This window comes from Prionailurus viverrinus, chromosome A2 (genome assembly GCF_022837055.1).
Source record: "Prionailurus viverrinus isolate Anna chromosome A2, UM_Priviv_1.0, whole genome shotgun sequence".
Lineage (NCBI taxonomy): Eukaryota > Metazoa > Chordata > Mammalia > Carnivora > Felidae > Prionailurus > Prionailurus viverrinus.
The window spans coordinates 57,586,025-57,601,432 of NC_062562.1; the positions used below are offsets into that span (position 1 = coordinate 57,586,025).

The 15,408-nt window shown below is 43.7% G+C and overlaps 1 protein-coding gene across 1 annotated transcript in view; it reads left to right on the forward strand.

The window, feature by feature from the left end:
• Positions 1–1,362: 1,362 nt before the first annotated feature.
• MGLL (monoglyceride lipase) overlaps positions 1,363–15,408 on the forward strand; it is a 163,753-nt gene continuing 149,707 nt past the window's right edge. Inside the window, exon 1 of the mRNA XM_047850676.1 lies at positions 1,363–1,453. Coding sequence (XP_047706632.1) covers positions 1,414–1,453 — 40 coding nt within the window. The 5' untranslated portion in view covers positions 1,363–1,413. The remainder of the gene's footprint in view (positions 1,454–15,408) is intronic.

Below are 15,408 nucleotides of genomic sequence, written 5' to 3' on the forward strand. Positions count from 1 at the left end.
CCAGGTGCCCACGTTTTCTACTTTTTAAATGTTTCTTGTCTTGAGGCACCTGGGTGGCTCAGTCAGTTAAGCATCTAACTTCAGCTCGGGTCATGATCTCACAGTTTATGAGTTCGAGCCCCGTGTTGGGCTCTGTGCTGACAGCTCGGAGCCTGGAACCTGCTTCGGATTCTGTGTCTCCCTCTCTCGCTGTGCCCCTCCCTCATTCATGCTCTCTCTCTCTCTCTCTCTCTCTCTCTCTCTCTCTCTCTCTCAAAAGTAAGTAAACGTTAAAAAAATAAAAAGTAGAAAATGAAGCAAATATTTCCTTTTATTTGTAGACAAATGTAATTTTCAAACTGTGGCATGTCAGGGTTCTTTCTACTTATATTAAGTAGAAAAAATTTCAAATTGTATAAAACTCAAGGTAGGTGAAGTTTCAGGTAGTGGGTACTTTCCTATACTATTGTGGAACTATAAAGTAGTACAATATTTTTTTATGGTTGGAGCTCTTTTTTCTTTTTTTTTTAAGTTTATTTATTTAATTTGACAGAGAGAGAGTGGGGGAGGGGCAGAGGGAGAGGGAGAATCCCAGGCAGGTTCCATGCTGTCAGTGCAAAGTGTAACATAGGGCTCGATCTCAGGAACCACGAGCTCACGAGCTCACGACCTCAGCTGGAGTGGGACACTTAACCGACTGAGCCACTCAGGCGCCCCTATTCTTTTTTCTTAATTGAAGCATAGTTCACATACAAAAGTTGAAACAATATTAGTTTCAAGTGCACAGCATAGTGATTTGACGATCCTGTATATCACGAAATGCTTACCATGGTAATTGGAGTCACTGCCACCATACAACTTTATTATAATATCATTATAATATGCTGTACAATATGCTGTAGTCTTTAACTCCATGACTTATGTATTTCATAACTGGCAGTCTGTACCTAGGATGGGCTAAGTACAGTTTTTAGGACAACTTGGCAGTTTATTATATTAAAACCTTAAAAACACACAGACCCTTTTACCCAATAATTTTTTCCTTTAGGATTTATTCTGCAGAAAGAGTTGAATCCTGTGGAAAAAAAAAAAAATTAGCAGCATTGTTCAGGATAATCGAGAACTTCTCCCCAACTGTTTCATGAAAAGTTCTCACCCCACCACTCTACTTGCCACTATGAGAGATGAGGAAATTTATACTTAAATTTCCCCTCCATTTATCCCTTATCCTATAATTTTGTGTAAGTCCTATTATTTTTAGGTTGCCAAGGCTTACATTATTTACATCTGTTTTATCATTGTGAGTAAGTCTTCCATGTTCTGATTCTAAAAATGGAAGGCCAATAGACTTCATTTACCACATGATGATCATGTAAGTGTTCCTTCTGGAATTTTGAGAAAACACCACAGGCAGGGATTTTCATCTGCTTGAACATGGATGCGGCCCAAAAGCGTAGAGGAGGACAGCGCCTTGGTAAGCATTGAATAAATATTTAAATACGTATTTGTTGAATAAGTGAGACTATTCAGTGGTATGATTGGATTCACAGAGAAGAGAATGTCATTCTTTGTCATTAGAAATGCGGCTGGAGAGAGGCCAGAATGTGGCTCAGTTCTTCCGAGAGAGCTAAGGAAGTGACCTGGGAACTTGCTTAAAATATAGAGTCTCGGGGCGTCTGGGTGGCTCAGTCGGTTGGGCGTCCGACTTCGGCTCAGGTCATGATCTCGCAGTCCGTGAGTTCAAGCCCCGCGTCGGGCTCTGGGCTGACAGCTCAGAGCCTGGAGCCTGTTTCGGATTCTGTGTCTCCCTCTCTCTCTGACCCTCCCCTGCTCATGCTCTGTCTTTCTCTGTCTCAAAAATAAATAAATGTTAAAATTTTTTTTTAAAAAAATACAGCGTCTTGCATCGGGATCTGCGAAGAGCACGTGGGAATTCGCATCTTTAAGATGCACTCAGTGTGGTCCTCCTACACGTCCCTGATGGAGAATCATCACCCTGTTGGATCCTTTTTCTTTTCATTTTGGCCTCATTCGTTCTTTCTGGGCCACATACAGATGCCACAATATGCTGTATCCTATGTGGTCTTTTTATTAGAGCCTTTTTGCTAGAATTCCTAGGATAGATTTAAAAAAAAAAAACAAACCAGACTACGGCCAATAAATTATGAGTTCTTGTTTTTTTTACATGTCTTTCTCTTACCTTCGCGTTGATATAAGGTGTGGGTGGGTCTATAATTCTAGGCTCCAAAGTCTTCACCCAGAATTCTGAAGCATGGCCCCATGACAGTCTTGGGTCCAGTATTGCCAGTGAAAAGTCTGGTGGAAAAGCCTAATTCCCTTACCTTCTACAAAGCCTGCTTTATCTCTGAGGGTTTTAGGATCTCTTCTTGACCTTACCTCTGAATTTTCACTGGAATATGTTTGCTTGTGAGTTTCAGATAAAATGAAATCCTGCTGGGCCCTCAGTGATTTCTTAGCTTGAGGACCATCTTCCTTAGAGCACTGGGCTGAAGGAGAGGTGGTGATGCTTCCACACCCTCTAGGTTAGTGGTCGGCAAACCTTTTCTGGAAAAGTGAGCATTTTTAGATAGGGAACATTGGAGGCTTTGCAGGCCACGTTTCAGCCTTTGCTGAAATGACTCTACTCCGCCATTGAGAAATGTGAATGAATGACTATGGCTGTCTCCCAGTGAAGCTTTACTTGTGCACCCTGAAATGTGAGTTTTGTATGTTTTCATGCCGCAAAATATTATTCTCGTTTGGATTTTTTCCAACCATTGAAGAGCGATCCAGAGCGTTCAGGCTACACAAAAACAGGCAGAGTTGGGTTTGGTCCTCAGACCTAATTTTGCTCACCCCTGCTCTAGGCCAACGGAGAAAGCACAATATAGTATTTTTCCCAGTTTGAGAGGCTCTCCAGTGTATTTATTGTGTTTATTCTGTATGTTCTTTTTTTTCCTTCCATTAACATCCCCTTTCCTAACCGGAGGTACTTTGATTCCCAGAAAACAGACTGCCTTTCAAAGGATAAGCCAGCTTGTTGTTGGGGTTGTTTTGGTAACTCCAGGGGAAGGACTGTGTATGAATATGGATTCACCTCAGGCAGACCTGGGTCCTGATTTTACAGAATTATATAAATGATTACAACACACCAAAGAAGATAAAGATGTAACTGTATGCTGGTCCCAGGTAGTAAATTAGTACATCAGAAACACATCTCCACGGAGTCAACATTTTCTTTTTTTTTTTCTTTTCTTTTTTACATTTTCCTGATGAAGTTGATCTAGTTACCATTCCCACTTCCCAGAAAGTGCCCCGGGCCAAGCAGCGTTTACACTTATTGTTTTAAAAATTATTTTCTCTCTGTTGTTGTTTCTTTCCATTTCTTCTAGAATTCCTAATGGTTGAGTGTTAAACCTTGGATCTATCTTCTATGTCTCTGAATTTTTCTCTCTCTCTCTCATCTTTTCCATCTTGTCTTTTTGCTCTACACCTTAGATCTATTTGGTTTCATTTTCCAGATCACTAACGTGGTGTTTCTGTATGTCCATGACGTTTTCTGTACTCAAGGAATGTCTTATTTCAGTAAGCACGTTCTAGTTTCCAAGAACTTTGAGGCTCCTATTACTCCTTTTACACAGCAATAAATAAAGCTGTGTGCAGTAAGTGGAACAGCTTATATTGTAAGTATGTCCATACTGTGGTCTCTAAATACCGTTCCCACAAAAAGGAAAGCAGGCTTCTTGGAGGAAAGGTTAATTCCAGGTCTGGACCAAGAAATATGCAAGATGAACTGCAACCGCTCATTGGACGGAATAGCCAGGGAAAGTCATAATGAGGACTGAGGTTGTGTGTGAAGGGCTCCAGAGCCAACCTGGAGCGGCTCCCACAGGCCAAACATGGGACAGTTGGAGCCTTAACAGTGGTAATAACTATGATGGATGGAAACACAAAATATGTTAAAAGAAATGAGCTCATAATGGCAAGAATACAATATCTCCCTTTGGAGTATCCTAGGGAACCAATCATTATTTTTTTAAAGTGGCAGTAGAGGAAAAGAAACAGACACTTATCTTGTCTTTGTTACATAAACTGCTCTTCTGGTTAACAGAATAGATGATTCAGGGAAGTGTCTTGTTATGGGTGTATTTCAGCAAATAAATGAAGAAGGGATCAGTAGAGTTTGAAAAACATCATTTTGCAACATCTAGCAACATCTAACATGGATTTAGGCAGTGATCATTAACAGCTGCCAACATCACAAAAAGAGAGACAAGCAGACACGAAGGGCCTCTTGAAGGAAGTTCACAACGCTTCCTATGAAGTTGTTTTGCCTCCCATCCACCCCAGTCAAAATCAAATCAGAATCTGATAATGTCTCTAAATCTAACTACCAATTTACAGAAGAAACAGACAACAGAAGAACACGTTAAGAGACACCATGGACACACTCAGCAGAATCCAAACTGTGGGGGATTCTGCTAGACCAACAGCTCAATTGATTCTTCAAAAATTTATTTCAAGGGAAAGAAGAAACAGTGACTGAGGCTGAACCTACAGATTAAAAGGGACTTAAGAGGCATATTAACTAATCATGATGTGTGTTCAGGGAAATTTGAATGCTGATTGGTTATTGGATGATATTAAGGAAATGTTAATTTTGCATATGTGATTATGGTATTGTGATTATATATTTTTTCTAAATGTTTATTTTCAAGAGAGAGAGAGAGCGAGTGAGAGAGTGAGCGCAAGTAGAGGAGGGGCAGAGTGAGAGGGAGACAGAGGATCCAAAGTGGGCTCTGTGCTGACAGCAGAGAGCCCCATGTGGTGCCCGAACCCACAAAATGTGAGATCATGACCTGAGCCAAAGTCGGACGCTTAACTGACTGAGCCACCCAGGTGCCCCTGTAATTATGTTTTTTAAAAGAGAGATACAAACGGGCGCCTGGGTGGCTCAGTCAGTTGAGCATCCAACTTTGGCTCAGGTCATGATCTCATGGTTCATGGGTTTGAGCCCCGTATCGGGCTCTGTGCTGATAGCTCAGAGCCTGGAGCCTGTTCCAGATTCTGCATCTCCCTTTCTCTCTGCCCCTCCCCCACTCGCACTCTGTCTCCCTCTGTCTCAAAAATAAATAAACATTAAAAAAAATTAATTAAAAAAAAAGAGAGATACAAGCAGAATCTTTTACCTAAGACTACTGGGCTGTTTATGAATGAAAGCTGTGATGAGTGGGATGTGCTTTAAAATAATGTGGGATGGGAGCTGATGGGATTATAGACAGATGAAAATTGGCCATGCGTTAGTAATGGGTGCATTTGAGTAATCGGTATATGCGGTTCACTATATAATCTCTCTACTTATGTCATTGTTTGAAATTCCCCAAATGAAAAGTTTAAAAAGCAAAGTGAAAAGACAGATGATAAATTTGTGGAAATATTTTCATCATACATCACAGACACAGAGTTAATCTGGTTACTGTATGGAGTGCCTAGGACTCTGGCACAAAAGGAGTTAACAACCCAATAAAAAAGAAAAACAATTAAAAATTGCCAGTTCACCAAAAAAGGAATCCAAAATGGCCTTAGAATGTAAGAAATACGCTCACCCTCACTTAGAAGGGAAATGAGAATGAAACTGTATGAAGAAAGCATCTCTTACCCATTGGATAGGCAAAAATCCCAAAGATTAACAACATAGTCTGTTGGTGAGGCTCTGAAGGAAATGAGCCCTCTCATACAATGTTGGGGGAAGTTGCAAAATGATGTAGCCAAGGAGAGCCTTTGGCAATATCTCTCAGGATTACAAATGCCTTTCGCCTTTGGCCAAGCAATCCCATGGCTATGATCATACCATATAGACATGCCCAACAACCTATGAAGTGGAGCTTAGTTTATAAAGTGACAAATTGGAAAAGCAACCCAAGTGTTTGTGCATGGAGGACTGATCAGGTACACCACAGTGTATCCTCTGAATGAAGTAATGTACGCCATGAAAAAAAATGAAAAAAAAAACCTCTATGTATTGATGTGGGAAGGTCTCCAAGGGCATATTACTGAGTGGAAAAAAAGCTGAAGGGTATTGTAGTGGCAGGGGTTGAATTGTGTCCCCTGAGAATTCCTGTGTTGATGCCCTAACCCTCAGAATGTCACCTTATTTAGAGATTAGGTCTTTAAAGAGGTAACCGAGTGCAGATGAGATCATTAGGATAAGCCCTAACCCAATTTGACTGGCGAAATACTTGCAAAAGGGGAAATCTGGAGGCAGACATGCATATGGGAGGAGCGCCATAAGAGCATGAAGACGGCCATCTACAAGCCGGGGAGAGAGGACTGGACTAGATCCTTCCCTCCCAGCCCAGAGAGAGCACTGACCCTGCCATCACCTTGATTTCAGACTCCAGAACAGAGAGGGTAGATTTCTGTCATTTAAGCCACGTGGTTTGTTACGGCAGCCCTGGGAATCTAACCCATGTAGTATGCCACATTCCACGTGAGACAGGAAGGAGAATAAGTATATTTTGTCATATTTGATTGCATTTGCACATAAAGTAAGGCTGAAGGGCAAGGATGGGAGTGAAACTTCTCAACATATCCCTTCCCATTTTTTCTTTGAGTTTTGAATCATGCAAATATAGTACACACTTTAAAAGCTAAAAATTAGGGGCGCCTGGGTGGCGCAGTCGGTTAAGCGTCCGACTTCAGCCAGGTCACGATCTCGCGGTCCGTGAGTTCGAGCCCCACGTCGGGCTCTGGGCTGATGGCTCGGAGCCGGGAGCCTGCTTCCGATTCTGTGTCTCCCTCTCTCTCTGCCCCTCCCCCGTTCATGCTCTGTCTCTCTCTGTCCCAAAAATAAATAAACGTTGAAAAAAAAAAGCTAAAAATTAGAATAAATGTAAGATTTCTATTGTGTTTTTCTCTTTTTCATGTGTATTTTTTGAGAGAGGGAGAGAGCGTGAAGGGGGGGAGAAGCAGAGAGAGAGAGAGGGAGACACAGAGTCTGAGTTGTCAGCACAGAGCCCACGTAGGGCTCGAACTCACGAACCGCAAAATCATGACCCGAGCCGAAGTCAGATGCCTAACTGACTGAGCCACCCAGGCGCCCCTGTACTGTGTTTTTCTTTAATGTTCTGAGTCATCTCTGATTCCTTCAAGTTCCTGTCCGTCTTTCTCTTACTTGGTGGCAGTTTTCCTCAAATGTCTGGTGACCATTCGTTGCCACGTGTGTTTAATTAAGGAAAGACGGTCCTGGCCGGTGTCGGTTTCTGTGCCGTGGGTCTCTGTTTTCCCCAGTGCTGGCTCCCCTGCTGGCAGGTTGTGTGTGAGCCGGGAGTGGAAGCCTACAGTGGGGAGAGGTCCCTGCGTGGTACAGGTCAGGGAGCTGGCTGGCTGACTGGGAGCCCACGGCCACATGGCAAGCAGAGCTGTGTTCTGCTCTATCCCGGTCCTGGGCTGAGGGACTTCTCTTTCCCTCCTGTATCCTCCCCTGTGTCTGCCTGTGCTCCACTCTGCTTCTCTTGCCAAGGACCTCAGCTGAGGCCTTGCCCTTTCTTTGGAGTGCCTTCGCTGCTGCCAGGAACTGTTTGACAGAGACAGGGGGACTCAGATTTTCCCAGTGGTCTGGATGTGACTCAGATGCCCAAGAGTGGCTCCTGTCTCTGTACCTGCAGGTACCCATCGGGGGGCTTCTCCAGGGCTCCCCTGGGAAGAAGGCCTTTACCCTCTGCCCTGATTTCTCTATCCATCAGGCTCCAACTGCTTTCTCCCTCCCTAAAATGCCTCTGAAATCCTGGTCTGCAGGGGGCACCCTTTGTTGCCTTCCAATGTTATTATAGCTTTATTACAGCTCAAAAACAGAAAGAATAGTTGTTTTCTCCCATCCTTACAAAGTCTGTTGGGAAGCAGGGGTGGCAGGTGTGTATGCTCCTGAAACAGGTCCCGGGGACCTCGCTGTTGCAGCATCGTCGTTATCGCCACTTGTCAAGTCAAGAGTACACAAGTTCATTATACTCATTTCAGAAGACAGGGAAATATAATACATGTAAGTAAGGTGTCAGAATCCATCAGTATTCAAGAAAAAAAAAATTGACCCGTATATTTCCAGCAGAGAGGGATTGTCTGAAGGAAATTGGTTTTCCACTAAGGAAAGGCTGGAGGTGCGTAAAGTGGGGGTGGGGTGGGGGGAGGTGTTGGTGCCCAGAGACCAGGGCGTAAATGAATGTGCTGATGCCCCCGTTGGTGTCCACCACGCCGTCACTGTGGAGTGGGTGTGTTGCTCGTCTCTGTAGATGCTGGGCTCCCTTTGCTGCTGCAAACAGCCGGAACCTGCCTGTGGCATCTGGGTGGCATGGGTGCCTGGAAAAGCCCAGCTGGATCCCTGCTATCAGGGCATCTGCACCAGGGTGTTTCTCGCTTCCTTCCCCAACTGCATAATGAAGAAAAAGAAAGGATGAAATTGAAACATTCACGGACACAACTAAGTTATGGGGGAACTGACAAGACATTCCTGGAGGTTCAGCAAACAGCTCAGGAGCCAGACTGCCTGGTTCAATCTCTGCCACTTAGCAGGGCAGGGATGGCTGTGCCTCAGTTTCCCCACTGGGGGAGTGATAAGAGCAGCACCTCATGGGGTTTTTGTAACGATAAATGAGTTAATGCATGCATGGTCCTCAGAACAGTGCCTGGAACAGTCGTCCTTTGTGAACACTAGGGCACTCAAAGAAGTGACTCTGTTTTAAAAATGCTTTTCTCATTTGGTGGAACTGGACTTTATGGAAGGATATTTTTAAAAAATTTTAATGTTCATTTATTATTTTTAAGAGACAGTACGAGTGGGAGAGGGACAGAGAGAGAGGGAGACACAGAATCTGAAGCAGGCTCCAGGCTTTGAGCTGTCAGCACAAAGCCTGATGCGGGGCTCAAACTCATGAACTTGGAGATTATGACCCGAGCCGAAGTCGGACACATAACCGACTGAGCCACCCAGGTGCCCCTATGGAGGGATATTTTTATACCCTTTAGTGAAGGAGTTCATGTTTCCAAAATCCACAAATCACTGGAAGTTTCTGAGCAGAGAACCATGTGATATGAAGTGTGTGTGACTTAATTGTACCACAGATCATGACCTTTAACCATTTTGAATAACTAATTTACCCCAAATACATTTTTGTCACAAGGGCTCTTAATATAAAAATATTAAGTATTTAAACTTAATTTTTACTTCTACCCATCTCTCAATAAACGTGAAAAATATAGACTAAGGGGAAAAAGGAGCAGGAGTGGTGAAGGTTTTATGACAGCTGATTGACTATTATTGAGTTTGGAATTTGAAAACTTGGGTTGGAGTCGTCATCTTGCCTCTCACCCAGCTGTGTTACTCTGAGTCATGTAAATATTGCCTCATTTTATCTTCTTTCCAAAAAAGCGAGGGGGTACTGGACCAGGTACAGTCCAACCTAACAAGCCCTCCTAACCTTGTTAGGTTACAGTTCTATGTTAAACTATTATGGATTGAGATTGAATTGATTCAACCATGACATACGACCCCATACATGTGTAATCAGATTGCCCACTGATGAAATAAAGACCATGTGAGGGTAGGAGTCTTATAATTAGTACACTTCGTTTTCATACAAGGTATAGTATAGGGGTGCCTTGGTGGTTCAGTCGGTTAAGCGTCCGACTCTTGATTTTGATCATGATCTCACAGTTCGTGGGAGCTTGCTTGGAATTCTCTCTCCCTCTCTCTCTCTGCCCCTCCTCTGCTCATTCTTTCTCTCTCTTCCTCCCTCTCAAAATACATGAATAAACTTAAAAAAAAAAGGTGTAGGATATATTTTCAAATTTGAAATAATAAAGTAAAAATTAGTGATTTTCAATATAAAATAATTTTTCATTTCCAAAAATATCTCCCATATTGTTTTTTTAATTTCAGAATCTCCCGGGCATCTCTGTAAAGTGTGTGAAACATGAAACGATTTGGGGCACCTGGGTGGCTCAGTTGGTGGAGTGTTCTACTCTTGACTTTGGCTCAAGTCATGATCTCACGGTTCTTGGGATTGAGCCCTGCATCTGGCTCAGCGCTGACAGTGCGGAGACTGCTTGGGATTCTGTCTCTCTCCCTCTGCCCCTCTCCCCATCTCGTGCTCTCTCTCACTCTCTCAAAGTAAATAAATAAACATTTTTTAAAAGAGAGAAAAATTGGGGCGCCTGGGTGGCGCAGTCGGTTAAGCGTCCGACTTCAGCCAGGTCACGATCTCGCGGTCCGTGAGTTCGAGCCCCGCGTCGGGCTCTGGGCTGATGGCTCAGAGCCTGGAGCCTGTTTCCAATTCTGTGTCTCCCTCTCTCTCTGCCCCTCCCCTGTTCATGCTCTGTCTCTCTCTGTCCCAAAAATAAATAAACGTTGAAAAAAAAAAAGAGAGAGAAAAATTAAATGATTTATGCACAGCTTTTCAGGAGGGCTTGGAGAGCTCTGCTACTTTGACAAGAGAATTCTAACCTCTCAGCATGACATAAAGTGAAGATCATGATCTGGTGTCTGTTCTCCATCCCTTCTCCTCATCTACTCCTTCCTCACCTCCCAAACTTCCATTCTGGCATTAAGACAACTCTTAGCCATTTCTTAATGTCCTCTGCATCCCCACTGTCCAGCATGTGGTAGGCGCTCAACAAATGTTTGTTAAGTGGACATCTCGATTTTGCTTTGATCTGCATTCAAAAGATAAATAGATGTTCCAAAGAGGGAGGTCAATTCACAAACTATAGAAGGCTCAGAGGGACTGGTGTACTTTAACTTTATTCAACTTTATTTTTTTTAATTTTCTTTATTAAAAAAACTTTTTAAATGTATATTTATTTTTGAGAGAGAGAGAGAGGGGGGCAGAGAGAGAGAGGGAGACAGAAAATCCGAAGCAGGCTCCAGGCTCTGAACTGTCAGCACAGAGCCCGACGCGGGGCTCGAACTCTCAAACTGTGAGATCATGACCTGAGCTGAAGTCGGACGCCCAACCGACTGAACCACCAGGCACCCCTAATAGTTTGACTTTAAAGGTAACTTTAAATGAGAGGAGTCCTTCAGGGAACAATGTGTTTGTTATCCCACAGATGCTCCAGGGTAGAGTGAGGAGGGAGGCAGCATGACCCAGTGCAGAGGCAAGCCTGTTGGACTGGGGCACCTGTGGTTGCACAAGTATTGAACACCTGGTCGTTAACTGGTATGGCAGGGACACCTCAGCAGCATCCTGGATGCTCCTTTCCACACCTCCTTCAGGTGTTAACCTACAGATTTCCCCCCAGCATTTTATTATGAAAATATCTCAACATACAGAAAATTTGAAAGAATTGTACAGCACTTTAGAGTCAGACAGGAAGTTTTATTCACTCTGACATGGGGGTCTCTCTACCTAATGCAATGGCTTGTAGATGGGGCTGCAGCCATCCAGCGTGCAGGTGAGTAATATTTTAACATTTTGGATCCTGGAGACTCAGGAAATCACGGTTTTATTCATGCTGCCTTTTGGGGAGTGGGCTGGAATAATTTTGCCTTTTCTTCCCATCTGGCTATGAACAAACCTTCCATATATTTTAAGGCACCGTTCAACTAGCACCATTAAAGCTGACTGAATCTCTCCCTTCCACACAAGGCCTTCCCTTGACCTTTCTTAGGGCACTTAACCATTCTCTGCGTGTGGGCTCCTTTTCTGGACACGTTTTATATCTCATTGGCCGTGAGCTCCTGTCAGGGTAGGCGCCCTTCCCTCTGTGTCCTCGGCTTTCCCACAGCACCTTGCAGGCAGCAGGGACTTCAAGTTGCCCGGGCAGGGACTGAGAATCTGTGCGTGGGGACTGAAGTGTCACAGATATGTGTGTCTGGGAATGGGCCTGTTCAGTAGGAGCTGGTGAGAGCTGCATTTGGGGCGTGTGCCTGCTCTCTTGCGCTGTAAAAATAGCCACAGGCGAAGCCTATCATCAATCTGCAGAGGAAGCCACCTCAGGAACACCCAGAAAGCCACCTGCTGAGAATATCACACCAAACTGGGGGAGGGGGGGTGTTGAAAGAGTAGGTGTTGTTAAGAATATGGGAATCAGAAATGTGATCTATATGGAAAACAGCAGCTCATTAGCATGTGTCAAGTGTGGACCAGGGGAGGGTTGGCTTTCTCCATATCCCTGAGGGTTTGGATCAGTAGGCAGGAGTGACTCTACCCGATTTGTAAAAATGACATGATTTCTCACCCCGGAAGCCTCGGGTTCCACCAAGATGCCCTCTGATTTTTACTGTTTTCCAAGCAGGCTTCTGAGCTGGGAAGAAAACCTGGCAGGCTGCCGACACGAATACTGCAGGATACTTGGCAATCACGTTTAGTTTAAAAAAAAAAATTGCGCTTATTTTTTCAATTATAAAAATAATACATGCTTATAATAGGAAATTGGGAAGTATTAAAAACTAGAAAGGAAGAAACAATTATTCATGATTTCACTGCCCAGAACACCCACTGTTAACATTTTAGTGTATTTTCTCCCAGTCATTTGCTATGAATTTTTATATAGTTGGATATATTTTCGGGGTGCACTCTTGATCTTTCACTTTTGACTTGAAGTTATAACACAAGCATTTGTCCATGATGGATGACTGTTATAGGTATTTACCACCTAGAGTTTTACTTCTATTTTTCTAGCTTTTTAAACTCTTCAGAGACATCAATAAAATTAGAAGTATAGGGGCGCCTGGGTGGCGCAGTCGGTTAAGCGTCCAACTTCAGCCAGGTCACGATCTTGCGGTCCGTGAGTTCGAGCCCCGCGTCAGGCTCCGGGCTGATGGCTCAGAGCCTGGAGCCTGTTTCTGATTCTGTGTCTCCCTCTCTCTCTGCCCCTCCCCCGTTCATGCTCTGTCTCTCTCTGTCCCAAAAATAAATAAAAAACGTTGAAAAAAAAATTAGAAGTATACACATTTTTTTTTTTTTTTTTTTTTTTTTTTTTTTTTTGCTCACCGCAGTAGAAGCTCATGGTAGCAAAAAACATCAAAGAGGACAGGAAAATATAATTTGGAAAAGAGAAAGTTTCTTACACTTCCTCTGCTCAGATAGAATCACCATCATGGGGTGAGCTTTTCTATACATATGTGAACATTCATATATTTATACACATGTACAATTTTAAGATTTCTAGTACTTATTCATTACAGTATGAAGTAAGTATTTGAAAGGGCGAGTGTGCAGAATAAAATGTGGACGGCCGTGCCCAGCACACCCTCATTCCCTTCCCTCAGGGTGACAGCACTTAGGAATTTGGAATCTGTGTGTCCAGTTCCATCCCTGAGCACTTATGTACAGATGATCATGTTCATTCACATTTTGCTGAGGGCTGCTAGAGCAGTGGAATTGAATATGTGAAACAAACACGGAATATGTGACCTTCACCGCCTGGCATACATATGTGACTTTTCTGGGCAGAGGCGTTTTGCAGATGTAATTAAGGTTACTACTCAGTTATTGTCTGCCTAGTATAATGTCACATGTCCATTGTACCTCAGTTAGGGGGGAAAGGTGGAAAAGGCAAGTAGAGAAATTCTAAGCACAAGATGACTTGAAGACAGGAGGGGCCATGTAGCTGGAAACGGAGCCGTCGCCCCTACAACCAAAAGGAGCTGATTTCTAGAAGTAGGTTCTTCCCCAGAGACTCCAGGTAAGAGGCTGGCAGCCAACACCTTGATTTCTGGCTTGTGAGCCCTGGGCAGAGAATCCAGCCATGCTGTGTCAGACTTCTGAACTACAGAGGTGAGAGCTAATAAACGGGTGTTGTTTTAAGTCACTATGTTTGAGATCATTTGCTATGCAGCCTGGAAAATGAATACAGATTTGTGTTGTATTGTAGATCTTTACGATCCGGCTATTTGCGGTAAAAGTTTGCTGACTGTGTACTAGACAGCCCCCATTTTTCTTTCTCCATTGAAATTTCCTGAGCCTTTACCTCTTCTGGATGATTATTGTGGAAGGTGCCTCCAGGTCCCTAAAAAACATTTTCATATCACTCCTTCCTTTTCAGGTTTTCTTCCGGACTATGGATTCCCACCCTGAAACTCAAAGTGGGCTTAGCTTCCCACTCTGGCCCATCCTTGCCCTCCCATGGTTTTAGTGTGATTATGCCAATGGTCAGTGTTCATACTATCATGGCTACAGAAATACTATTTGCAACTATACAATTGCCCAATGTAGTAAACTATGATTACCTTTTCTTTTTCCCCACACAACTTTTGTTTTCCCTGGAGTTAGTAAGTGTCTTTTGTTTTCATGAACTTTGTGTTAATTCAGTCCCAAACTCCTTACCCGTTGTCTATATTTCCTCACAATACATCAGATACACTACCAGTTCATCTTCCCCAGGGTCTCTTCTGGACTGAGCCACTCCAACTCGGACCACAGCACAGTTGTCCTTCTGGAATGTCTCTTCAACACCATCTTGCTCATACCCTTTCCTTTGTCCCTATGTGGGATCTACTATTTTCTGGATTCCTAATGCCTTCTCTATCTTGGTTGAGTCATTTGTTTGAGAATGTCCTTCAGGAGCTTCTTCAGAGAGGATGTGTGGGAGGCAAATTTCTTGAGAATCTTACATTTGAAAATGTCTTTATTTTACTCTCACACTTGACTGATAGTTTGGCTGAGGAAAGAGGTCTTCTAGGCAGGAAAAGAGGGTTGCCTTGCTGCCAACCAGGTTCTAGTGTTGCTCTTTAGAAGTCCAACTCTGTGGTGGATAGAGTAATGCCCCCATCCCAAAGATTCCCTGGCCATTATCTCTGGAACCTGTGAACGTGTGACAAAAGGGATTTTGCAGGTGTGATTAAATTAAGGATTTTGAAACAGGGAGATTATCCTGGTGGGTTGAATATAGTGGTAAGCATTGTCCTAGGAGGAAGACAGAGGGGTTGGAGTCAGAGAAGAAGATGTGAGAGTGGAGGCAGAGGTGGCGCGGCGGGCAGAGAGGGAGGGGCTTGAAGATGCTACTCGTCTGGAAGACAGAGGGACCATGAGCCAAAGAATACAGGTGACCTCTAAAAGCTAGAAAAGGCAAAGAAACAGATTCTTCCCCCAGAGTCTTCAGAAGAAACACACCCCAGCCTGCCCCATGACTTCAGCCCAGTGAGACCTGTTTGGGATTCTTGGCCTCCAGAACTAAGTTTATGCCATCGTAAGCCACTAAATTTGTGGTTATTTTTTATAGCAGCAGCGGGAAATGAATACAAATGCCATTCAATGAAAGTCTGACAGATAGTCTGATTATAGGTGGTTGACAGTCTGAGTCTTGGTCTTTTCCCCTCAGGCTTTCTCTGTCTCTGGAAACTTGTAGGATCTCTTCTGCCTCCAGCATCCTTCGGGTTCAGGATGGTGTGCCTCAGTGTGCATTTGGTGGATCTCTATGATGTGGCAACTCATC